This window comes from Oryzias latipes, chromosome 12, assembly GCF_002234675.1.
Source record: "Oryzias latipes chromosome 12, ASM223467v1".
NCBI lineage: Eukaryota > Metazoa > Chordata > Actinopteri > Beloniformes > Adrianichthyidae > Oryzias > Oryzias latipes.
In genome coordinates, this window is record NC_019870.2 from 9926550 (window position 1) to 9951895 (window position 25346).

At 39.1% G+C, this 25346-nt stretch overlaps 1 protein-coding gene across 8 annotated transcripts in view; it reads left to right on the forward strand.

Annotated features, from left to right (window-relative positions):
* nedd4l (neural precursor cell expressed, developmentally down-regulated 4-like, E3 ubiquitin protein ligase) overlaps positions 1-25346 on the forward strand; it is a 43609-nt gene that overhangs the window by 14269 nt on the left and 3994 nt on the right. For 2 of the 8 annotated variants that reach the window (XM_020707595.2, XM_020707589.2), the window contains 23 exons: positions 2838-2888; positions 4533-4594; positions 4865-4967; positions 5810-5964; positions 9438-9573; positions 9660-9848; positions 9966-10043; positions 13218-13277; positions 14577-14714; positions 15487-15663; positions 16946-17143; positions 17554-17631; positions 18346-18360; positions 19350-19404; positions 19561-19619; positions 19937-20002; positions 21434-21663; positions 22172-22293; positions 23171-23241; positions 24608-24703; positions 24789-24862; positions 24959-25019; positions 25215-25274. In XM_020707595.2, the coding sequence (XP_020563254.1) occupies positions 2838-2888; positions 4533-4594; positions 4865-4967; positions 5810-5964; positions 9438-9573; positions 9660-9848; positions 9966-10043; positions 13218-13277; positions 14577-14714; positions 15487-15663; positions 16946-17143; positions 17554-17631; positions 18346-18360; positions 19350-19404; positions 19561-19619; positions 19937-20002; positions 21434-21663; positions 22172-22293; positions 23171-23241; positions 24608-24703; positions 24789-24862; positions 24959-25019; positions 25215-25274 (2334 nt within the window). Of the gene's footprint in view, positions 1-2179; positions 2216-2837; positions 2889-4532; positions 4595-4864; positions 4968-5809; positions 5965-9437; positions 9574-9659; positions 9849-9965; positions 10044-13217; positions 13278-14576; positions 14715-15486; positions 15664-16945; positions 17144-17553; positions 17632-18345; positions 18361-19349; positions 19405-19560; positions 19620-19936; positions 20003-21433; positions 21664-22171; positions 22294-23170; positions 23242-24607; positions 24704-24788; positions 24863-24958; positions 25020-25214; positions 25275-25346 lie in introns of all 8 variants that reach the window. The other 6 variants (XM_011481673.3, XM_011481669.3, XM_020707594.2 and 3 more) reach the window with 5 other exon arrangements.

Here is a 25346-nt window from a genome sequence, read left to right on the forward strand (position 1 = left end):
GTAGTGTCAAAACAAAAGCTTTAATCACTTAAACATTTTCCCAATAGAAAGAATAAAGATTACACAACCACCTGCTTCATCTGTTTTAGTCATTTTAGTGTTAAGTCATAGTCATTGGTTTAATGCCCCAAGAGTACCATTAGGTAGTGACACAGAAAGAAGGTAAACACGTTTAAAGAACCATATTTTATTGTTTAAAATATAATTATTAGGCTATAGCTAGGAATCTATACTGTTTTTTTTAAAGAAAGGCTGATGTTAATATTGTCTTTTCCACCCCTAATCTCCCATAAGAGGGACTTGAGATAAATTCGCTCATAGTGTAACTTGTAATCTATAGATTTTTATTTATACCATACTTTTTGCCAAGCTCTCAGAATTTGAACCATGTTTTTGATATACCATACTGTATAACCCACAGCACATGAATGCCAAACCATATACATAAAAAATAATATCTCTTATGGGAACTAGTGCACAGACTCAGTTTTATTAAAAGGGGATCATTAAACTCCAAGTCTGCTTATAAAAATTCCCATTGGGGATCTTTATGATTAAGATTTAACTTCAAACATCGTTTCTGTGCAATTCTGAGTCATGGGTTATAAGTTTAGACCACATCATTTATAAAATTGGATGTAATTCAGACATGTTTCTGCATCTTTTTGTAGTTATTTTAAAATTTTATTAAAAAATGTTAAGCTTTTAACAAATTGAAAAAAAAAATCCCTTTAGGAGTCGAGACATCCCCTTCCTTACGCAAATGGAAAACTCTTTTAGCCCAGGTCTTCCCCAACTGGCCGGCTGAATTTAATTAATGCTTTTTAAATTCCAGTCAGTGGATCATGTCTAGTCTACACTGCATAGCTATGTCCTTAGTTACAGTTCTGCCTTGATTCCACTCTGCTGACATTTTTACACAGAGCCTCTGTAGACTGCTGGAATAGCTATATTTACCTCGAGCAAGATTGTGAATGGATGGTTGAAAGGAGGGTTGTCCTTTTTTTCTTTTGGTCCTGTGCCATGTGAGAAGTGTTCAGGTTGCTATTGTTGTTCAGGGCTATTCTATGCTAATTCTGATCTTTCACACTTGCATGCCACAGTAATTCACTTGTGTCAGCACAGAGGCTGTTGATTAGGTGAGACAGACTTTTGACACTGGAGTGTCAGCCTGGACTTGCTCCTGTTGTGTTATAAATACTGTTACTAGATCTTCTTAGATCTCAGTGTTTTTTTCCCCTCTCTTCTGCATTTGAAGTACCAGATTTGTTTGATTTTTTTATTTTTTTATTTTTTATTTATAGGTAAAGACACAGGTATACAATGCTTGCCTGCATATGCTGCAACAGGTGGAATGGCTGGTGTACTCACCAGATAGGGTAAATGAAAAATAATTCAACCATTATCCAGTATTGGTTTGAATTGTGTTGTCCAAGCTTATAAGGTTTAAAGGGTGCCCATTCCAACTTTGACGAGAGATCACTGTAGTAAAAATATCAGAAGTGTTTCCTGGTTTTTTTTTTTTTTGAAAAGTCCTTCAATCACTAATATTTGTACCAGGAAATTGTAAGCAATAAAAGAAAACCAAACTGAGCAGGTGTTTTGGGTAAAATGGAACTTTCCTTGAATCCGGTACAATGAGGAGAAGGGAGCTATGTTTTCTTCAGTCAGCAATCCCTAACAAGAACTGTGTGCCAAGGATCAAGAGTTCACATGGATTGAAAGACACCAATAAAAGTGGGCTGCTATTTATTTAACCCATGAAAATATTTGCTTCTTGAAAAGGGCAAAAGCAGCCCAGATGGAGTCTTCCAGATGCAAGTGTTTTTGTGTCAACAGGATGATTAGGCAATTTTATATGCAAATCAAATTATTGAACAAAAATGTGTTTTTGTAGATAACACTGTAGAATAGAATAGAAGCATTTTAAAATATTTCTTTGGTTCTTAATAGGATTAAAATATCTGAAAAAAGTAGATAACTTAATGTTTCCTCTTCATTCTTCTAGCGTCCGTGCTGTCTCAGTGTGAAACAGTCTTTCAGAGCTTGATCTCATACTAATTTTGGAACTTAAATTGTTGGTTAAAAATTAGCTTTTCACAAAAAAAGTCAGTTTCAGAAAACAGACTTTATTTTACTTTGATCTTGGTTGTTTAAAAAAGTTGTGTCCCACATACAGGGTTCTTCCAAGAATGGGCTTTTCCATCTGGGACAGGTAATTGTCGTTTAATCGTCCTGGACATTTTCACAGGTCTTATAACTCTGAAACGAAGACCTTCCCCTGGTTCTTTCCTATTGTGACATCTGTCTCTTCTCCCTTTGTCATTTGACTTGGCTTCTATTTGGTGGCAGTGGATGTTTCTCCTACCTGGAATCACAATTTTCTATCCCATGCGGTGACAATAGAGGCCTGTCCATAAATAAAAGAGTTCAAAATGGTCTTCTGCGTGGACATCTGTGGAATTCTGGGTGAACTGGAAAGGAATCTGAGAAACCCTTGATAAAAGATGAATGCAGAATAATAGGTATTTTGTAACTGTTTGAATGCTGTTGCATTTTATAGTCTTGCAACCAGCTGAACCTCCAGATTTTCACAGGTGTTCATGTAAGAGGCTTGAAGTTATTTCTGGATAGTGCTTTGTGTGAAATCAGAATCACTTTTTTCCCCTCTTCTCTGTGACAAAAAACACACAATCTGCTGTACATTTCTGCTCATCAGGTAAATGATGTCATTCGGATTTTCCCTACTCTTCCATTTTGTTTTCTCTCACACTTGCACACACATGCCCACACACTCATAGAAAGCTGCTCCTAACCTCTTATGTTTTCCCCCACAGACTAGAGATGACTTCCTGGGACAAGTTGATGTTCCTCTTAATCATCTCCCAGTGAGTATTATTATTTTTTTCTCTCAGGTGTGTGTGTGTTTGTGTGTAAACAGACTCTGTCAACATCGGCTTCCACTGTCAGCTATTTCTTATCGTTGAGTTATGCTGTTCCAAATTGACTAGGATAAAGAGCTGGTAAGGCCTGAGTTTTGCGTATGTGTGCGTTTGTGTGAGAAAGTGCTAAGGATTCACAAAGCACTTTGTTGTGGTCAAACAACAGTCTCCTTTTTAGAAACGGACAGTGAGTCACCTAGAAGGTAAACAAAATGACTTTCCTCAGGACTTTGGCAAGTAATGGAAAAAGCTTCACACACCTATGTGTGTGTTTGTCTTTGTGCGGTTTAGTTTTAATTTGAGAGCCCTTTTAAAGCCTTATGAATTACTATAACGATGACAGTAAGCTGTCAGCTTGGTGGTTGCTCTTTGGAGTTTTAGTCTAGGTTGACAACCTTGAAAAGCCTATTTGTAAAATTTGTTGGGGTTAATTATTAATGTCCTTTTGAGTCCCAAAGGTTGAGGAATTTATTAGCAGATAAAAGCCAGAGTTAATTTATGTTCTCAAATGAAGACTGGCTGAGGGAAAAGATTTGGCTCTGAGCCAGCTCATTTTTCTTTTTGTTGTTGTTAAAGTGATATTTTGATGCCAGATATCAGCTTGTAAAAAGAAATGTGTTGTTTGGGATGTATGTATTTTCCATGACCACATGTTGTGGGTATGTATGACCTATGAGAAGTGGCAATAGATTTAGTCATCACCCTTTTTTTTTTGTTCATTGTGGCTTCTCCTACTCACTTCTGTTTTTTTTCATGAATCAAACAGCAATCAAACTGCTGACTCATCAGTAATGATGAGTCAGCAGGAGGCTACATTTAGCCTCATCTCTTGTGCAAGACTGAGTTACTCCAAGCAAAACATTGCTTTTTTTCCCTGTCATATAGCAGAACTTTTTAAGCACATTCATCTCATAGTTTCCTAGTTTGCACCTCTCTTTGAGAGGGTTTTTAGCACTTGTTTAAATGTGTTTGTACAGAATAAGAGTTTTATCTCTATGGGTTTATGTTTACATCACCTTAAAATGCCAAAATATGGCAGCAAATCAAAGTCTAAAGGAGGGGTCCCCAAATCCAGGCCTCGAGGGCTGGTGTCCTTATAGTTTGACAACCAACCTGCCATTGAAGCTCCTTTTTGGCTAAACACACCTGATCCAGGTAATCGGCAGCGAATAAGGCAGGTTTTCTGGCAAACCAGCAGGACACCGGCCCTGGAAGTCTGGATTTGGGGACCCCTGGTCTGAAGTGATGATTTCTATTGATGCGCTTCTGTCACAAATCTTTGCCCCCCCCTCCCTATTTTTTCTGTTTCTGGTATTATTTTCTAGTTTGACTTTTTATCAACGTTTGCACCTTTATTTTTGTTTTTATTTTGAATGTGGAAGGTTTAGTTAGAGAACAGCACAAGAGGATTGAAATGCTGTCTGCCGTTCAGTCTGCACCAGGAGAACTTTAGCCTTATTTTATGATTCTTTTATGATTTTACTGTCGTTTCAAAATGATGGCCGTCATGTTTTCTGTTGTTTGCTTTTAACATCTATTTTAGCTTGTTTGATTGCTTGAAAACGTCAACAAATGCCTCTGTATTTTCAGACGGAGGATCCTGCCATGGAGCGGCCTTACACATTTAAAGACTTTCTGCTTCGACCTCGAAGGTTAGTTTTTGTTGGATGAGTGTAAAAACTCGGTCTTTTTGTTTTGTAAATTTTAGGAATTGTTTTGCAGAAAATCAATCTTTTTGGATCTATTATTAGAACTTGAGGTTAAATTTAGTTTGGAAAACTACTCTCGTCATTTATCGGCGGGCAACCTCACATTGGTCATGGTCATTAGCCAAATGCTGAGTGAAAATGAATTAGGGACTAATGTGTGGTTTGGAAAGCTGCCCACATTTTAAACATTTCAATCACTTTTTATTCCTTTAGTCATAAGTCCAGGGTAAAGGGTTACTTGCGACTGAAGATGGCTTATCTACCCAAGCAAGGAGGACAAGAGGAGGAGACTGGAGAAATTAGGGAGGAAGCTGAGGTAAGGTCCCAAACACTGCAGTTGCTGACTCTGCATAACCAAGGGGATTTTTTTTCCTGTTTTCCTTAATAACCTTTAAACCAGACTAGCTTTATTTCTTCCTTCCACGCTGTGACAACATAGCTTTAAGCTGAAGGAAAGGATTAAATATCCCACTTCAGACCAACGGAAATGAACGCAGTCTTTTGTAGGAGTGACTGGAGAAAGAGCAACTTCTCTTTAATTTTTTTTCCCTTTGAGAGTTCTGAGAGTACTGGGATACTTCCAAAATGAGCTAAAAGTCTTTTCCAGGTTGGTGTCTGGAAAAATCATTCAAAGTGTGGCCTGTTATTTGCTAAAGTAAGAGCTGACTCAAATGCGTTAGCCTGATGTTGGTGAAAAAACCTGAAAAACAGTTGTGACACTAAGCAGCCAAAGTTCAAAAAGTTAAATACCACATAGCTATCCTCTCTTTTTCACTGTCTGCATTTCTAAAACACTCCCTTTTTTGACTCTTTTATGAAAAGAAAAGACCCTTATCCCACTTTTGTAAAAGTTCTGTCTTCTATTTAGGTGTCCCCTTTCTGATAACCTACTTTAAAAATTAACAGTTCAAATGCTGTTCTCATAGATTCTTTCTTATCTCTTAACACTTAAGCCCTTGCTTTAGATGCATTTTGGTTTATCATGTATAATTGCAGCTTTTCTTTGAGTTTACAATCACCAAATTGAAATATAATAATCCAGAAGAAACACCAGAGTTTTGAAACTATTGCATCTTTTGCCTTAGTTGGTACTGACTGTAATGTTTACCTTTTTATCAAATTTTTATTCAAATTTTATTCTAATTTTTTCTCTTTCAGGTTTGGGATGAGTCTGCTGACTCGGGCTCTCAGCGACCCCAGCAGTTGCTGCCCCCTTTACCCCAAGGCTGGGAAGAAAAAGTGGACAACTTGGGACGTACCTACTATGTGAATCACAACAACCGCTCCACCCAGTGGAAACGACCCTCCAACATGTATTTGTCATCTCCTATTCTAATCATTGTTTGAGTTAGGGCTTGTGTTTTTCAATACAATCTCAGTTTTTAACAATAAAATTAAGCTATTGGTTTCAAAAGAGGTGGGGGGGGGGGGGGGGGGGCAAGACATGAACTTCCGATTCCGAACTTCCTGTTCCCGCTAATGATGTCAGAGTGCGATGTTGTCTGCAACCAGGTCCTCTTGCAGAAAGGTTGGGGATTGCTGAAGTTCTATAGCATGAATAGCTGATAAACTTGACAAAGTTAAGTAACAAAGCCCTTTTTTTTTTACTTAAAACTCCTCAAAGTGCCATATAAAGAAAAAAAATAACTCTCTTTACCACACCTACAAATAAAATGAGGTAAGCAGCACCTTGTAAAATCTACCCTAATGAAAAAACAAATGGGGAAAAAAGTACTGTAGAACTTTTAATGTATTTTTTTTATTTTTGTAATTATAATATAAATATACACACTATTAGATTAATATAACTAAAGTGACTATTCGCACATAATTTTCTAAATAGTGCTGAACGTTTTTCTTGGCGGCATGGACTTTGAGGAAGGGTTAGGGTTGGATTATTTTGTTGCCATAATTTTTCCAGTTGACCTCAAAACAAAGCTGTTTACATTTGGCACCTCATTTTTTTTCTTTGGATCAGACGGCTTCTTATAGCTGCTCTATGTAAAACTGTGTGGTAAACATGTTGACTTGGAGGAAGACGGAGGAAAAATCTACCAGCATGTTGGTGTCACAAGCTTTTCCTCAAAATGTGCTTCAGAGAAAACGACTCAGATTTCTCTGTTAACCTTTAGACAAATTTTTATGTAAAACAAAAAGAATTTTGGAGCTTTGCATATGTTTTACCTCATGAGCCCCAATGTTTATTGAAAGCAAGTGATACATAGGAATTTCTATTAAATCAGTAATTTAGATCTTCTTTCTCTTTCGGCTTTTCCCATCAGGGGTCGCCACAGCGAATCATCCTTTTCCACCTCACTCTATCATGGACATCTTCTACCCTAACATTAGCCAACTTCATGTCCTCTGTTAAGACATCCATGTATCTCCTCTTTGGCCGTCCTCTTGCCCTCCTGCCAGGCAGCTCCATCTCCAACATCCTTCTACCAATATATCCACTATCCCTCCTCTGAACATGTCCAAACCATCTCAGTCTGGCTTCTCTGACTTTGTCGCTAACACAGGCAACATGAGCCGTCCCTCTGATGTACTCGTTCCTTATCCTGTCTAACCTGGTCACTCCTAAGGAGAACCTCAACATCTTCATCTCCGCTACCTCCATCTCAGCCTCTTGTCTCTGTCTCACTGCTACCGTCTCTAACCCATAGAGCAGAGCTGGTCTCACCACTGTCTTGTACACCTTTCCTTTGAGTCTTGCTGACACTCTTCTGTCACACAACACTCCTGACACTTTCCTCCAACCGCTCCAACCTGCCTGCACTCGCCTCTTCACCTCTTTTCCACACTCCCCATCACACTGAACTGTTGACCCCAAGTACTTAAACTCCTGCACCTTCTTCACCTCAGCCCCCTGTAACCTAACGCTTCTACCTTGATCCCTCTCGTTCAGACACATGTATTCTGTCTTACTACGACTGACCTTCATGCCTCTTCTTTCCAGAGCAAACCTCCACCTCTCTAGCTGTTCCTCCACCTGCTCTCTACTCTCACTGCAAATTACAATGTCATCCGCAAACATCATTGTCCAGGGAGATTCCTGTCTTACCTCGTCTGTCAGCCTGTCCATCAGCATAGCAAACAAAAAAGGACTCAAAGCTGATCCTTGGTGTAGTCCCACCTCCACCTTGAACTCCTCTGTCTGACCTACAGCACATCTCACCACCGTCATACTTCTCTCATACATGTCCTGAACTACTCTGACATACTTCTCTGCCACTCCAGACGACCTCATACAGTACCACAGCTCCTCCCTCGGCACCCTGTCATACGCCTTCTCTAAATCTACGAACACACAATGCAGCTCCTTCTGACCTTCTCTGTACTTTTCCATCAACATTCTCAAAGCAAAAATGGCATCAGTGGTGCTCTTACGGGGCATGAAACCATACTGCTGCTCACAGATCTCCACCTTCTTCCTAAGCCTGGCTTCCACTACTCTTTCCCACAGCTTCATTGTGTGGCTCATCAACTTTATTCCTCTATAGTTGCTGCAGTTCTGCGTGTCACCCTTGTTCTTAAAGATCGGAACCAGAACGCTTCTCCTCCATTCCTCAGGCATCTTCTCACTCTCTAAAATCCTATTGAACAGCCTTGTTAGAAATTCCACTGCTGTCTCTCCTAGGCACTTCCATACCTCCACAGGTACGTCATCAGGACCAACGGCCTTTCCGCTCTTCATCCTTTTCAGAGCCTTCCTAACCTCCTCCTTTCCAATCTCTGCTACTTCCTGCTCCACAACAACCACATCTTCCTCCCTTCTTTCCCTGTCATTTTCCACGTTCATCAGCTCCTCAAAATACTCCTTCCATCTTTTCTGTACACTCTCCTGGGTTGTTAGCACCTTTCCATCTCTGTCCTTAATCACCCTTATCTGTTGCACGTCCTTCCCATCTCTGTCTCTCTGTCTGGCTAGCCTGTACAAGTCCTTCTCTCCTTCCTTTGTGTCTAACCTGTCATATAGCTCATCGTAAGCCTTCTGTTTGGCCTTTGCCACCTCTCTCTTCACTCTACGCTGCGCTTCCTTGTACTCCTGTCTACCTTCCTCAGTCCTTTCTACATCCCACTTCCTTTTAGCCAACCTCTTCCTCTGGACGCATTCCTGTACTTCCTCATTCCACCACCAAGTCTCTTTACCGTCTTTCCTCTTTCCAGATGACACACCTAGCACCTTCCTACCTGTTTCCCTGATAATCTCTGCTGTAGTTTCCCAGTCATCTGGAAGCTCATCCTGACCACCCAGGACCTGTCTCAACTTCTGCCTAAATTCCTCACAAGTTTCTTCATTCTGTAGCTTCCACCACTTGGTCTTCTTTTCTGTTTTCCCTCTCTTCTTCTTCCTGGCCTCCAGAGTCATCTTACACACCACCATGCGGTGCTGTCTGGCTACACTCTCTCCTACCACCACTTTGCAGTCGTTAACCTCTCTCAAATGACCTCGTCTACATAGGATGTAGTCCACCTGGGTACTCCTACCTCCACTTCTGTATGTCACTCTATGTTCCTCTCTCTTCTGGAAGTAAGTGTTGACTACAGCCATTTCCATCCTCTTCGCAAAGTCCACCACCATCTGTCCCCATCCCAAATATATTCATCTAAATCAGTAATTTAGATGAATATATTTAATTCAGAATTGATTAAATCCAACTCTGGCTGTTGTTAACTTGGCAATCCACTGTTGCTTGCCTTGTTTGTTTTTTCTTTTTTTGTAAATTTCATTTTCATGTAAATGTATCTTGGCCAATCCTATATCGTACTATTTCTTTCTCAGGGATGTTATCTCTGAGATTGAAAGTGACAATCAGCAGCGACAGATCCATCAGGAAGCTCACCGTGTTTTCCGTGCGAGGCGCCACATCAGTGAAGACCTGGAGAACGAGCACTTGGAGCACAGAGACGTGGATAATGTAGGAACAAAGTAGTAATAGATTAAATGCTTTTATTATCTGAATCACCCAAACACTTGTTTTTTTCTTCTGTATTCTATATCTAGTCTTGGGAGCTTATCACAGAAGAGGATCCCAATGACAGCCTGGCTCAGTCTTTGCCTGGCCCTTCTGCCGTTTTGACACCACAGCATCCACCTACACCTATTAGTCAAGACTTCTCCAACGGTTTAAATCTGAGGCTGTCCATCGCTTCTGAGGCCAACGGTGAAGTACCAGGGCCAAGCTCTGCTCTGGTGAGACTTTGTGGCTGGAACATTCTGTAACTCAACCTTAAGTTACAATGAGAAGCTTACGGATTCAAACATTAAGTGTTGCTAAAACACCATTCTCTACTTGTTTATTTTGAACAGAGCCAGTTGTCAAACAGACTCCGATCCTCTAGCATGACAGATGGCGTCAGTGATCAGGCCCAGGCTCCTCCTCTAATGGTATTTATCTAATACATTTTGGTTTTCCCTAAACTATTTTGCACCTTCCCAGCCTTTTATTTCCCCTCACCTTGAAGATTCTTAGCCTATCTTCTTGTTGTTTGTTGACTTGCCGGAGTGCTTGGTGTGTAACAAATGTTTTGCATGTTAAACATGTCTTTTCCTCCCTGGTTGTCTTGGGTCCTGATCTGCTTTCCTTTTTCCCAGCCCACTTTAAAACTCACGATTGATTAACATTTTGTTTCTATAACACTTCTTGCTCTGGTCCTAATCCTTTATTTCAAATATGTTATCTCACATTACCACCAAAATTTAAGATGATTTGACCTCAAAGCTTCCACTCAGTTCTTTTAAAAATCCTCACATGATGTGAGCCAAATGTTGGCCTGACAAGTAAATTATAGCATGAAACTTTAATAAAGTTCAGATGGTAACTTCTTTGAGGCTTATCTGCACTAATGACGCTTAAAAGGGGTGAAAACTCTATATTAAATTGTGTTTTCAAGTGCGATAATTTTTGTCTAAAGATGGTTTTGCTACAGCTTAAGTTTAGGCTTGAGGATTGAGAAGGTAATTTAGCATTTCTCTAAAAAAAATTGTTTCATTTTAAGTTTGAGTCACATTTCCAGTATTTCTTTTAAAATATACATTTTTATTTTATTTTCAAAGTTTTTGTGATGTAGTGCTACTTTTTTTTTTTCAACCTTACGTTGGCAGACTATAAATGCAAGTGAGCTCATCTAGTTGATATTTTTAAATCTGCCATCAGTGTTATTGGTGAGCCTCCCAAGTGGGAAAACACGTCTTTTTTGGTTTACGTAGACGTTGGGTTTTTATCTTGACAGCCGTCTAGAAAAATGGTGGGAACCATTGTATTCATAGTCGAGTGAAGCTTGGTATCTCCGATATCTCTGAAAGCTGAAACTCAGCAGTAAAGTTGTAGGTGCAGCTTTTATGTTGTTGTTTTTTTGTGTGTTTTTTTAGAGGTCAGCTTTTTTAGTTTTCAGATTGTATGGGACATCTTCTCAACTAGGTTATCCATATAAAGGTATATGACAATATTGGTGGGATACACTGCGTTATGAACATTATTGAATCACTATGTACTGTAAAACTGTGTACTGGCTTGTTTACCAGTAAAAGAGTTGCACATCCTTCGTGTGTTGTAACCTGAGCTTTCCTGTTGTGCTAGAGTAGGTCTGCTGGTTGCATGGGTGTTTTTCCATGTTAGTCCATGCACTAAAAAAGTAAAGGAGATTTTTCATCACTTAAACCAATTTTCCTCACTTTACAGTAGGGATAGGGTTAGGGGTTAGTTTGGGTTAGGTTGAAAGTTTAAGAAAGATTTATTTTTTGCCTTATTTTATTGCCTCTGGTGGGAGGTTGGCGCCAGTGTTCGACAGCGGAGCCGCCACCACTGTGTGAATGTGTGTGTGACTGTAAAGCGCTTTGGGCCTTGTAAGTAGAAAAGTGCTATATAAGTATACGCCATTTACCAATTTATTTATTACATTACACCATACTCTACCCCCTCCAGAACTAAGTCAAAATTTCCCTTAAATTTGAAAACAATTTCTTGAAGTTAACAAAATAATCTGCCAGTGGGGTAAGAATGGTAAATGGCGTATACTTATATGGCGCTTTTCTACCTTACTCGAAGGCCCAAAGCGCTTTACAGTTGCAGACCCATTCACCCAGACACACACACATTCACACACTGGTGGCGGCTCCGCTGCCGAACACTGGCGGCAATCTGCCACCAGAGTCAAGGTGGGGTTCAGTGTCTTGCCCAAGGACACTTCGACTCAGGGCCGTGCAAAGCGGAAATCGAACCTGACAATCTTACGATCATGGGTCGACCGCCCTACCACTGCACCACGGCCGCCCCAGAAAGAATTTCCACTTTAAGAAAATAATTCTAGTTATCTTAGTTTTCTTAAACCATGATTATTTTGCTATTTTTGTGTAAAATTATATTTTATCTTGCAAGACAGACAGTAGGACAGTTCTTGAAACTATTGTCTTTTCAATTTCCTTTGTCTAGTTAAAGCCAACTGAAGTTTTTTTTCTTCATGTTACTTGCTTATTAGCAAATAAAATTTAATAATTTTTCTAACTTTTTGTTTTTTTGTTAATGTTGTTTTGTAATGCTAAATATCCTATATTGAATCAAAGCAAAACCCTGACCTCAAAATTAAGGTTTGAACTAAATTTTGGGAAAAGTGAATAGTTGCATCCTGAAGTGATGAGGCCAAAGGCAAAAATGAGCCGACCTTTCCTGTGGTGGAGCCTTATTGGCTTCTGTAGGGAAACACTTTGGTTTCAGTGTAGATTCTCATTTTTGTTTTGTGACCTACACCTGACAAATGTTTCTGAGATGAGATTTTTTTATTTCTGTTACTTTATACTTCTAGGATGACATAACTCATTTACTGTAACTTGTGTGTCTGAGTGTTGATCATTTAAATATTGTATATAAAGCTGTTATTGATAAAATGCTGTCATGTAGAGCCCACCGATGTGGCAAAATAGGTTTTGTCTTACTAATTGAATAATATTTCTGGGTTCACCTGGATTGACCTACACTTTTGAAAGTGTCTACTTTCAAGCAGACCCTTATTGTGGAAAGACCTTGTCTGTCTGCGCTCTAATTTGCTTAACTTCGCTGACGGCTTTTCCAAACAGCCATTTCCTCTGTCTGGTGTTCTGTGGCTTAGATTGAGTTTTATTCTCGGACTTAATTGAGGAAGCTGCTTTGGCTGCTGATTAAAGAAACTGATCTGTGTCGCTCTTTACCTTGGAAACTGCAACTGGAGAGCAGCTGTTCAACAACTTTTTCCTTTGGAATGAACTTTTTTTTGTGTGGACAAAAGCGTTCTGTTGTAAAATCTTCCATTTGTGGCAACTATTCGGCCAATCAAAACAGATCTTCTGACTTACCCTTGTGAGTTAGAGCCCACTGTTTGCTAAATTCACTGCATTTTCCCTCCTTGATCCAAAATGAAAAGAATCTCTTCTTTTTGGCTCTCCTTTCCCTTCGAGAATGAATCCCCTTCGTTGTCTGTCCAGTTCTTCCTCACTTACTGCAGCCTTGCTTCTCCACTTCCACTTTGGCTTTTAAAACCTGAAATACTGTGAACTAAAGACCATGTTCCTCCTGTTGTTTACCACCAGCAGAGTTCGCAAACCAGAAGATCAAGAGCTCAAACAGTCTCAGGTGGTGAGGAGCCTATGGTAATATCTCAGTTTATGTAATCCCTTTCCGCTTTACACCTCTTACTACCAAGACATGATCAAAAATGTTTATGTGCTTTGGTTTCAAATGAACTTTTAAGTCTATTGGAAGCTTCTAGTCTTTTCTTCAGTATTGTTCAGTCTTTTCATTTTAAAAATAAACTCAGTTTATTCAGGTTTGTCCTTGGCTAAAGAAATTGACTGCATATGAGAACTGGACCGAGTGAGTGTGACATCACCTATTGAAATGACTGACTTCCAACTCCAATGAAATTAGGTTAATTCTGTGACTCATTTTATTTTTATTTTTTGCAACAAGGCCATTGCCATGTTGGAACCAGAAATTGTCAGTGATCCGAGTCAACGTTTCTATGGCAACCACTCTCGCCAATCAGGTGTGATCTTGTTGGAAGTCAGCATCCCTACCACTTGAAACCCGGCTCGGGAGAATCTGTCAATCAAGCTTTGTGAACGTCTGATGTGACACCACATACTATTATTAAGGGCAGCTAATGGGTCAGTTTATAAGTAGAATAACTTGTTCGACAGAAATGAAAAAAAAAAAACTAGGATTAGCAAGAACATTTAAAAAAAAAAAAGTATCAGTGAGATTGGTGGGGGGAGTCACACACTCAAGTTTGCATATACAGTCAATGGCTAAAGAGCACCATTAGGTGTTTAGAACCACTGTGTGTTCCCTTTTCTTTACTTCCCTAAATACAACAGTCTAACATGTTGTACTAGAGAACCTTTACTGCTGTAGGGAGTCGGCTTTCTACAGGTTTACATTTGATCAAATGGTCTTCATTTAACCTCAGCTATTGGAGCTGCACCATAAAATGTTAGCAGTGATAAAATATTCTGCCTGTTCTCTGTCACACATAGCTACAAGCTGTTCTCTTGTAATCTTTTCATTGCCAGGGTTTTTTTTTTTTCAAAGTGGTAAATCATTTTCTAAGTAAAATAGTACTTTTCCAAATGTGGTATTTGTTTTAGTGCTGATCTGTTTGTTATTTCTTCTTTCTGTGTGCGTGCATTGGTTGAGTTAATGTGTAGTCAAATACTTTTCTATAATCTGTAAAGCTTGTTTTCTCATGTCTTACCTGAACTGTTTGCGTTACAATGGTGCTAAGAAGGGAGGTGAGGAGTAAACACAATTAATCCAATCATTCTTGTTCTTTTTTCCCTCCCAGCAGCGAGATTTTAGATTGCCAAAAAGATTCCTTCCAGAAGTCTACAAGCACGTCAGTGTATTCTGATTAGTTGTCTTTGCTTTGCTTTCTCTCCAACTTTGGCCAGTCCCCCTCGGCAGCAGCTTATACCTTGACCACCCCCGGCTTGCCCCCCGGATGGGAGGAGAGGAAGGATGCCAAGGGAAGAACTTATTACGTCAACCATAACAACCGAACCACTACTTGGACTAGGCCAATTGTGCAGGTACAGCAGGTCCGAGGGCTGGCTGTCTTGCTGGCACTATGCATGGGACTGGACATTACTTTGGTGCCTGTCTTCAAGTTGACCTGTGTGTGGGACCCCCGTGTACTTTTCTACCCTATTGCTTTTCTTTTTAGACAGCAAGAAGAAGCTTTTATTTGTTGTGTGTCTGCGTTTTATTTCTGTCCGCCTTCCTGCCAACGTGTCCTTCTTCCCTGTCTAGCATTTTGTTATTTTATTAGGACGGAGGGCATTTCCATTTTGATCATACCTTTCAAGAATCTGTCATTGATATGTAACTGGCACTCTTCCTTCCCTTCACCCTCCTTAACACCGTTTTTTCCCACCTGTCCTGCTGTGTCTTTCAGTCTGAGTCCACAGAGACCACATCACGGGGCTGAGTTTAGACTCTATACTCTTGTCTGTCCTCTTTGAAGTTCATCTATTTCTTTATTTGTACTACTAACTGTGTCTTGTTGTTCATTGTCACCTGTTTGTATATTCCCTTGTTGTTTTTGTTAAAACGTGGACATTGTGCAGGGGTTTCTCTTTACTCCATTGTTGATGTGGGTTCTTGCAGTAGTACCGGTTTATTTCTTATCATCAGATTTACTTTTGACATTTTAGGGAAAAATTCCCGAGAGAAAAGCTGGCGTCCAGACAGTACCAGTGCATCTTTTGGCAGAAGAGCCACAGATGAAACATGTTGGGTTTTTGAAGATGGCTCTTTAGCTTCACCCTCACTTAACTTGAAAAGTACCGTTTTCACTGACAGCTGACTGAAGATGGAGCCAGTACCTCAGTAGCAGCATCAGGAGGAGCCTCGGCCCTGACACCTACTTCCACCCCTTCCTCCTCTTCCAATATCTCCAACAACCACCTCCATGAGCCCCAAGTACGACGGCCTCGTAGTCTCAGCTCCCCTACTGTCACCCTTTCCACCCCTTTGGAGGTGAGAATTAGACACCTCTATGACCTAATCCCTTTCCAACCCTGATTGTCTACCTGTTTTTGACCCATTTCTTTCAGTTCCCCCCTGTTTTGTCTTCGTTTTTGCAGTGTGAACAAAGGCCTAGTATTTTTACATTTACTTCCTTGTTCATTTCTATTTTGATGCCACATTTTTTTTCGTCTATTTTTCGTCATTGTCAACTATAGAAAAATACTATTTAACTTATCGGTGATGACTTTGAAGAAATGTTTAGATGGGTGGAAGTATGAACGCCTTAAACCTAAAATAGTACTTTTTTTCAAATGTGGTATTTGTTTTAATGCTTTCTGGGACATCCATGCTTTTTTTGTGTGAACATATGTTGATGATTGATGTATTTACACACTCCTTGAACTAAAGTAAGACTTTATAGTGAAGGAAAGTTACTTAATAGTAGTTGCTTAAACACTTTTGACTCAATTGGACACATGGAAAGAGTAGATGTTTGAATTTTGTTTGCATGTGCTGTGGGATACAAGGCAGAAGTACATAGTCTGGCTGAGCTCCAGCTGTCTTCACAGGTTGCTAGGATGTTTTGGTCTAGCATTGAAACCGTTATGCTTTTTATTAAGCCAGCCTCTGCCTCACTGGTTAAGGAGTGTTAATAATCAGACAGCACAGGGGGTTAACGTGTGGCTCCAGGTAAACTTTTGAGATTTCACCTTTTCAGTTTGACCTTTTAGGGGTTTGTCAAATTATGCAGATAACTATTAGAATTATGCTTTTATGTTATCTTTTGTTATATATCATTTTAATGAAATTATGAATGAGGTTTAAAAAAACAGTAAACTCAAAAAAACTTTCACCTTTTTAAAATAAGACCAGGCAGTGATCATCGCTTTTGGTAAAAACAAAAATGGATTACTTAACATAGATGACCATCATTTTTTTTGAGTACTTTTGTAGTAAAAGCTTTGAAGTTTACATCTTTTTTTAACCATATAAACCTGTCTATAGTATTATTTGTTTTTGTCAAAAATGTCTAATTGCTTTTAGAAAGATAAATAATGAAGTTTGTAAATTTTAAACTGAATTGATACGAATTCCTTTTTCTCTCACAACAAACCAGAATATCCAAATGTGCAATTTTTGTTTTATATAAGTCAGAAATTCAACTTTTTGAAAACAAGAAAAGGTCAACAGCAATGACTTTTAGGCCTAAGATTATTGTAGGTGACCAAGATTTTCATGTAGCTCTTTTGACAGAACGGGAATGTCTTTGTCTCTTGTTCCTTGCCTTCAGGGAGCCAACAATATTCAGGTACGGAGGGCAGTGAAGGACACTCTTTCCAATCCTCAGACTCCCCAGCTGTCGCCCTACAGCTCCCCGAAATCCCAACACAAGACCCAACAGAGCTTCCTGCCTCCAGGCTGGGAGATGAGAATAGCCCCAAATGGAAGGCCCTTCTTCATTGACCACAACAACAGATCTACCACCTGGGTGAGCAAAGATGCTTTGCTTTTAAATGCTGAGAATTTGATTTAACCTTTAAGTAGATATGATTAAAGAATAGATAAATTCATTGTATATGATTTTAGATAGAATGTGAAATGTTGGGAGATCGTATAATATACATACAAAAAAGGCTCAAAGTCTGACGTTGAGTTTTTTACAAGCTTATAGTGACATCTGGTGGTGGTGGTGGGGGGGGGTTGGTTTAGCAGATTCATGCTTAGTAAGATTTCTAAAAAAGTGATTTTCATGAAGTTATTGTTTTCAAAGAGCAGCGACTATGTTTTGACCTAAGAAAATGGAATGTAGCATTCATGTTTTAGCATTTTATTTTATGTTTATTAGGTTGGTTAGTTCAGGTTTTTTTTTTTTACTCACTTTTATGGTTTCATTTACAGGAGGACCCCAGATTGAAATATCCAGTCCACATGAGGAATAAGAATTCAATGGAACCCGGGGAACTTGGACCTCTTCCTGTAAGTACCGACGTATAAAGATTTATTTATGTTTGACTCCTTAGAATACAAGATCACTTTTTATTTGGGGTCATCTATCTACTATTTCTTATGTATATTTATAATTTTATGTTTTCTATTAGAAGTGGTGGATAGTAAAGATTTTTTTTTTATTGTTTCAATGACTAGTCTATATTTTAATTTGGGTTGCTTAAATCTTTATGCATTTACAAACAGGGAGTTTGCTTTCTTAGTCTTGTTAGAAAAGTAGAAAAAGATCAATTCTACATGTTGAATTAAAACATAGTATTTTTTTTAATGCAGTTTCTTTAAATGAGTCTGCATCTTGTATCTGAATGATGCTTTGCAGCAACTTCTATGCGCCTGCTAAGTCCCATGCATCACCACAACTGTTAATGAGAAATAAGGTCTTGAATGTAATATTTTATTCATTTTATGCATTGGTGCAAATGTTCTTTCCTAGTATTTTATGCTTAGCAGGCTTCAATTTAGTTTAATAAATGTGTTTCAGTAGAAGTGCTAACAATTTAAAAAATGTGTGTAGAGTTCTCAAAACGTCATGGGTTTGTGCATCTCACAGGCTTGTGCGGTGTGTGCATGTGTGCGTGTTCTTTGTATCTCTCTTTCCTTATTTCTTTTTTTTTTTTTTCCTCTCCATTCTGGTGGACATAATGTATGCTACTTCTTCTACACCTGGCCATGTCTGTTTGGCAGAACCTACCAGAGGAGGTTGGTTGGTGCCTCCCTCCACCTGCTTGCCTTCATACCTGTCTGATCCAGTCTGTTTTGGTCAAATGCTTGCAGACGGTCTTGCTTTTTAGTTCTTGATATTCATTTGTTTATTTATCTTATTGGCTATTTCTATCTCTCCTCTTTTATCTGTCATGACCGGCATGAATGGATTGTGTCCCTCCCCATTTCCTGTCTTTCTGTTACCATCCTCCTTGTACCACTGCCGTCCCCTCTGAATCCCAAATCTTTTGGAGTTTCACACCCCCAGGATTCCTCAGAATACTCCATTGATCTGTATTTGCATCTGAGGGTAGACAGTTTTGGAAAGTGGACCCAGCTGTGCTCTGGTGTTTTCTCAGAGGGAGGAGGAGAATGCTGGAGAACATAAGGACTTCTAAAGCGCAGTGGGCAGTAAAAGAAGGAGGGAGGTTTCATAAGAAGGAAGTGTTATCTAGGAGATGTGCCGCCGCATGTGTGATCAGCCTTTCAGTTCAGTGTCTTCTCATGCAGCAGCATAACACTTGGAAACACTTGCATACTGTGATCGCACCCCGTTTGACAGATTCTTTTGTAACACTGTGTTCCTTTTCCAACCCTTTCAATCTAAATCTGTTTCAGTTCCTTTTTTTCTTCTTCTTTATTATTTTTTTTTTACTTGCTTGATTGGTGGCAGGTGTGTGTGGAGTGGTCACCGTGTTAGTGGTGGTGTACTGGTTGGAACCAGTGGTTGTGATTAAACCTCATGTTGTGGCTCCCCTGCCTTGCTGATGTTTCAGTCCTGACTCAACAGGACAGAAAATCCTGTCATCTCCTTTTGTGGTTTCTGATTTGAGCTTGCCTCGCCTGTATTGCCAATATTTGATTTACTGCTTAGTCAGGTTCAAGTGAACACTAAATTATTATAAAGAACAACAGGATTGGATGGATGTAGAGTTTTAGAAGACAATTTTTTTCTTAAAACACTTTTTGTTTTATTCAATTTTCAGCCTGGATGGGAAGAACGGGTTCACACAGACGGACGAACATTTTACATCGACCACAGTAAGATGATTCTTTTTCTCCCATGCTTTTTTCATTCAAGTTACTTGGTGTCAGTAAAGCAAAGGTCAAATCATTTAGTTTGCCCAAAAATCTTCAGAATTTCTGATGGTTGTCTACTGCAAATCCTAAGGAAATGATAACCCTTTAACTTTCCAGATACGAAGACCACGCAGTGGGAGGATCCTCGTCTGCAGAGTCCAGCTATCACAGGGCCGGTGAGTGGCTTTATTTAAACACAGCCTTACTTGTTTAAGTGCTTGCATGTTGCAACGTTGCTCAGTTCTCAGAGCGGTGTTGCTACAAACAAGCACCATCATCGCTCTCAGTTTGTCCTTACACCACAGATGGATCACTTTGTCCCCGCAGCTGTTACGCATTGTTCCTGCATGCTCGAGTGAAAGTGTAGCAGCTCAGATTCAGAGTTTTACGCAGCACGCTCTGTTATTTCTCTACATGTTAAAATGTAATTTGTTTCACTAACTATAAAGTGTTTTTACGTAATGAATAATGTTTCAAACTCTTATCTGTGCAGGCGGTACCATACTCCAGAGAATTTAAGCAGAAATATGATTACTTCAGGAAGAAGTTAAAGAAACCGGTAAGAAATGATACATTTCTTTTCTTTATTTTCCTCCGCTGTTTTTTTTTTCTTTTGACGCATAATTGAAAAACTGACCAACCTTAATTCATTCATTAAATCAATTTAGATTTCTTTTGTTTTTGCCTGACTAATGCTCAGAAATGACATATTTGATTAAATTAATACATTTATTCACTGCGAAAAGAGTTAGCCTAAAAATAGGAGAACACTAAATCTGAAAACCACTAGAAAGTACTAAAATGATCTGTCCATGCAGCAAATCTTTGTTACTTAACTAGAAATCTTATAATAAGATATCAAACTCAAGGAGTTTCACACAAGCATTTAAAAAGGGAAAAAAAGCTAACTGTTAAAATTTCTCAAAACTAATTGTTATACAGCCCAATAATGCAAGCTTTTTGCTAGTCCTAAACAAAAGTTTTTTTCTTCTTCACGTCTTTATGTACCTAATTCCAGTTCATTTTGATTACAGCGACATAAAACAACTGTAATAAGGTGGAAATTACTCATTTTTGAATGAAATGTGAAGACAAATTGGTCAATCTTAATAAATCCTTCGATATTTAGCCAGTTAGCGTCTCCAAAACAAGGACAACTACTTGATAGTTGCTAACGGCACTGCAATTATCGAATAGTTTCCAGTGTTGTTAGCGACTGAAGACAGCCTTACTGTTCCAGTGAATGAGAAGTAAATCACTGAAAAGATCATTTCTATTCTGAAAAATTCTTTTAAAAAAGTAGCAAGATTGTGAAATGTAAAAGTCCTACACTGTGTGAAACCCTATGGTTGTTAATTACATTTTTTTTTAACCCAAGGTATTTTTTATTGAGTTTTACATTATACAAACACAATTACAGAGTTCTGTAAGTCTGAAAGACAAATTACTAAAAGAACTGTTTATAATAAAGCTAAGGAAAGGAAACAAAAAGAAACAACAAAAAAAACCAAAACATAATAATACGTAAGAATAATAAATAAAATTAACAAAATACCCCATACCATTCCCTGTCACTGCCACCGTCAAGCCATCACTCCATCACGCACGACCAGGACTATATGCTACCACATGCAGCTAAGCTGCTGTAGGCTTATATGACTAAAGAGCTGGAAATGTTCTCAAAAAGGGACCCCATAAATCTTCAAATATGTCAAGAGACTTTTGGAGTGAACATCTAATTTTCTCCAGTTTTAAACAGGACATGATATCCTGTAGCCACTGTGAATGAGACGGGGGAGAGGCATCTTTCCATTTAAGCAGTATAGCACGTCGTGCCAGGAGTGATGCAAAGGCTATACAGTGTTGTTAATTACATTTGAATGGTATTCATTCAACTTGAGTCACATTGAGCGTAACTAACTGCATATGGAAAAAACCATAATGAACAAAGCTGATGTAATTGTTTCTGTGTTGTCTCTCCTGCGATTAGGCTGACATCCCCAATCGGTTCGAGATGAAGCTCCACAGAAACAACATCTTCGAGGAGTCGTATCGTCGAATAATGTCCTTAAAAAGACCAGATGTTCTGAAGGCACGACTGTGGATCGAGTTTGAGTCCGAGAAGGGACTGGATTACGGTGGCGTGGCCAGAGAGTGGTTCTTTCTCTTATCCAAGGAGATGTTCAACCCTTACTACGGCTTGTTTGAGTACTCTGCCACGTAAGCCTCTCTATTTTTGCTACGCAGATAAAAGAGCCGTGGAACAGGATGTTCTACTCAATGCTAAGGCAGTCAAAGTGTTCTCTGTTGAAGAAAACGTCTTTCCTGTCTTTTACGCCTGCTTGACCTTGTCTGTCAGGTGGACTTATGAGACATGGCGCCGCTCTGTTGTTTCCCTGTGGGAGCTGTGGATATTTCCCCTCACTTTGATTACGTCTTCCTCTTATTCAAAAAGTCATCCTGTAACAAACTTTTCCCACGCACCTTATAATGAAAACAATTTACTTCTATATTAGTCTCAACCCGATATAATGTTTAATTACTTATAGATATGTAAAAATGTAAGTTAGAGCCTAATTCCTGGGTTTAAAATGAACATTTCTTAAAATCCTGGCTTTGTTACTTTGTTGAAACTCAATGAAGGACTTGCCTACGTTGTTCCAAAGTGTGCCACCTGGTGGCTGTCGAGAATAGTTTTTATTCTGTTTCTCTCTTCTTCTGAATTTAGAGATAACTACACTCTCCAAATTAATCCCAACTCTGGTCTGTGCAATGAAGATCACCTCTCTTATTTCAAGTTCATTGGGCGTGTGGCAGGCATGGCTGTGTTTCACGGAAAGCTTCTAGATGGTAGGTGGCTTCGTTCAATAGGCTATCTTTGACACAGCCTTTTACACTAAAATATCCGGAAAAAAGAAGTGTGTGTGTGTGTTAGGCCTGCACAATATACCGCAAATTTATCGTTATCGCGACATCAAGCTGTGCAATATGCATACCGCAAAAGACAGCGAAAATCGCAATGAATGGTTACCTTGACCCTTGTGCTATCCTAGGCCATTTAACATTGGGAGTGGGGTCATCTAGACCCACTAGACAGTGCACTGAACCTTTTTTCTTCAATGATTTGTGATCTTCACTGGTGTCCATGGATTACATGAAATCTTTCCACCTTTATCCACCTTTGTCATGGTAGGGAGAACAGGTCAAAGTAAGGGGGGGGGGGTCATCTAAGATAGCACAAGGGTTAAATGTGCTAAAACAAACTCATGGCAGCTTGAAATATTGAATAAATGAAATAAATCCCTTTATGCATTTAACCAATCGGAAGGACCCGTTTACATTGTTGATCAATCAAATGAGTCCTTTTATGTTTGATGTTTGCCTCCTTTGTCGACAAGGGTCATTTGGAGTATAATTTTTATACTGTTGCATTGAAATGGAAATGATGTTTTTGGTTGGTTTGATATTAGTTTATATAGCACAAATTATATCGTTATCGCAATATTAATCACCAATATCGCATATCGCGTGTTTTCTTCATATCGTGCAGCCCTAGTGTGTGTATATACATATATATTATTAATCATTTCCTGTCTTAATGTTTAAACTTTTATCATTAAAGCTTATTATTCACCATTGAGTTTTTTTACCTCCTAATTTATAGCATATTTAATGATACTCTTTTACCCAGAGTTCCATATGACACTCCTCCTGTATATTGTTGCAGGTTTTTTCATAAGGCCGTTTTACAAGATGATGCTGGGAAAATCGATCTCGCTTAAAGACATGGAGTCTGTGGTAAGAGCTCCCTCTGCAGTGAGACTGTTGTTGTTTATCTCTCTGCAAAATGTCTTTGGACCCTCTCTGCACACTTGTTTTGCTTTCAATGAGTCCCACATACTTCCTCTTCTTAGGTGCTTCCTCCAATTTTAGTTTTTCTTTTCTTTTTTTTTAGTCTCTTATTTCAAAAGAGAATCCTCTAAAACAATTTTTTTTTCTAAAATATAATGAAATATAAGTAAATATCATAAAGATTGAGATAATCTTTATCTAATTGTTATTTTTTAGGAAAATTCTCCTTGTAGCACTAGACCAGGGGTCTGCAACCTGAACCTCTCAAAGAGCCATTCGGATCAGTTTCCCACTGAGATGAAAGCACAGGGAGCCGCAACACTAGATGTGTTAGAATAATGTTTTTGCCGATATATCACGATAGTTCAATTGGCAATACTTGTATTGATTCAAAATGCTGTCAGGATAGTTATTTAATTATTTATTTTAATTATTTTTATTCTTTATGAGCGTGTTGTTTCTTTTGATCTTTTGTCCATTTTCCACAATCTTGAATAGACTTTTCTGTCTGTCAAACACCCACAGTTAAGATGATGGAAAAAAATTCAATTTGATTTAGACTCCTGTCTATTTTGATTTTGATTTAAATCCAGTAAACTCAATAAATTATATTAATTTTATGGATGACAACTATTTTTATTAGGAAGCAGCTGTGAGTCTAAGCCCCGCCCCCGCCTCTCTACCTGTTCGTTGTTTTCCCCCGCGTGCAACCCCCCCTCCAGCGTGTTCTACACAGACAGCGCAACATACAGCAAGGTGACAGGATAGTAGGGGCGCCCTAACGCAAATTTAATTGATTTTTTTACGCGGAAATGGGTGGTTTTAGTCTAGGGTGAAAAAGGGTTTTTTTTGGGGGGGGGGCTCATTTGTCCCCTACGAGATCGCCACTGACTTTCTTTCTAGAAAAACTTTCCATCCCACAACAGACCCTGGTTGGCGTTCACAGCTGCAGACACGCCCCCTCTGCGCGTTCACGCTGCTCTCTTCATCCTCCTTTCTTCATGCTCGCTCTACCCGACGGTGTTAAAGACACCACGACAATCTGAGAACATGATAGTTATTTTACACAAACACAGAGAGCCGCATCACAGGGAGGAAATAACCGCATGCGGCTCTGGGGCTGCCGGTTGCCGACCCCTGCACTATACACTTTAAGGGAAAGAAATGATAAAAAATGTTGGTTGGCTTGTTGTGTTGTGGGCTGCAGTCACGTCACCAGTGATGTTGGATCCTTTGGTTTGAACGGTTTGTGACACTTTAAAATGTAAAGAATGGCAGAGTAAAGGAAGCTGTTTGTGTCCATCGCCTGCAGGACAGTGAATACTACAACTCTCTGAAGTGGATTCTGGAGAACGATCCCACTGAACTTGACCTGAGGTTTTGTATAGATGAGGACAACTTTGGACAGGTGTGAAGATCTGAAATCACTATTTTTGACCTCTAGACGTTTAAACTTATATGAATTGTGTCTAAACCGTTTTGCTTCCCCTCAGACCTACCAGGTGGACTTGAAGCCCAGTGGCTCAGAACTGGTGGTTACCAATGACAACAAAAAGGAGTACATAGAGTATGTTTAACCATTTCTCTATGAAAAAGGAAATCTGTCAAATCACTGTTGTATTAAAAAAAAAAAAAAAAACTTCACTTGTTCTTTTCCTTTCAGCCTGGTAATTCAGTGGAGATTCGTCAACCGGGTCCAGAAGCAGATGAATGCATTCTTGGAGGTACCTGTCTGCACTTATAACTACTACCACATGGGGGCAGTGTGGAAAACAAGTTCCTAAATGCATTTTGTCTACCGTAATTCAAATTGGCTTGATTATGTTGATCGGTTACATAATGTTTTTTTCTGTAATTTTGCTGCTTTGGTTCTTGGATAAAACATGATGTTGACAAAACTGCTTTTGTTTATTTTCCAGGGCTTCACTGAGCTCATCCAGATTGATCTGATCAAGATCTTTGATGAAAACGAGTTGGAGGTGAGGAGGCCTTGCTGCTGGTTTCAAAAGCTGTTTTTTGAACAATGAATTTACAACAAAAATATATATACA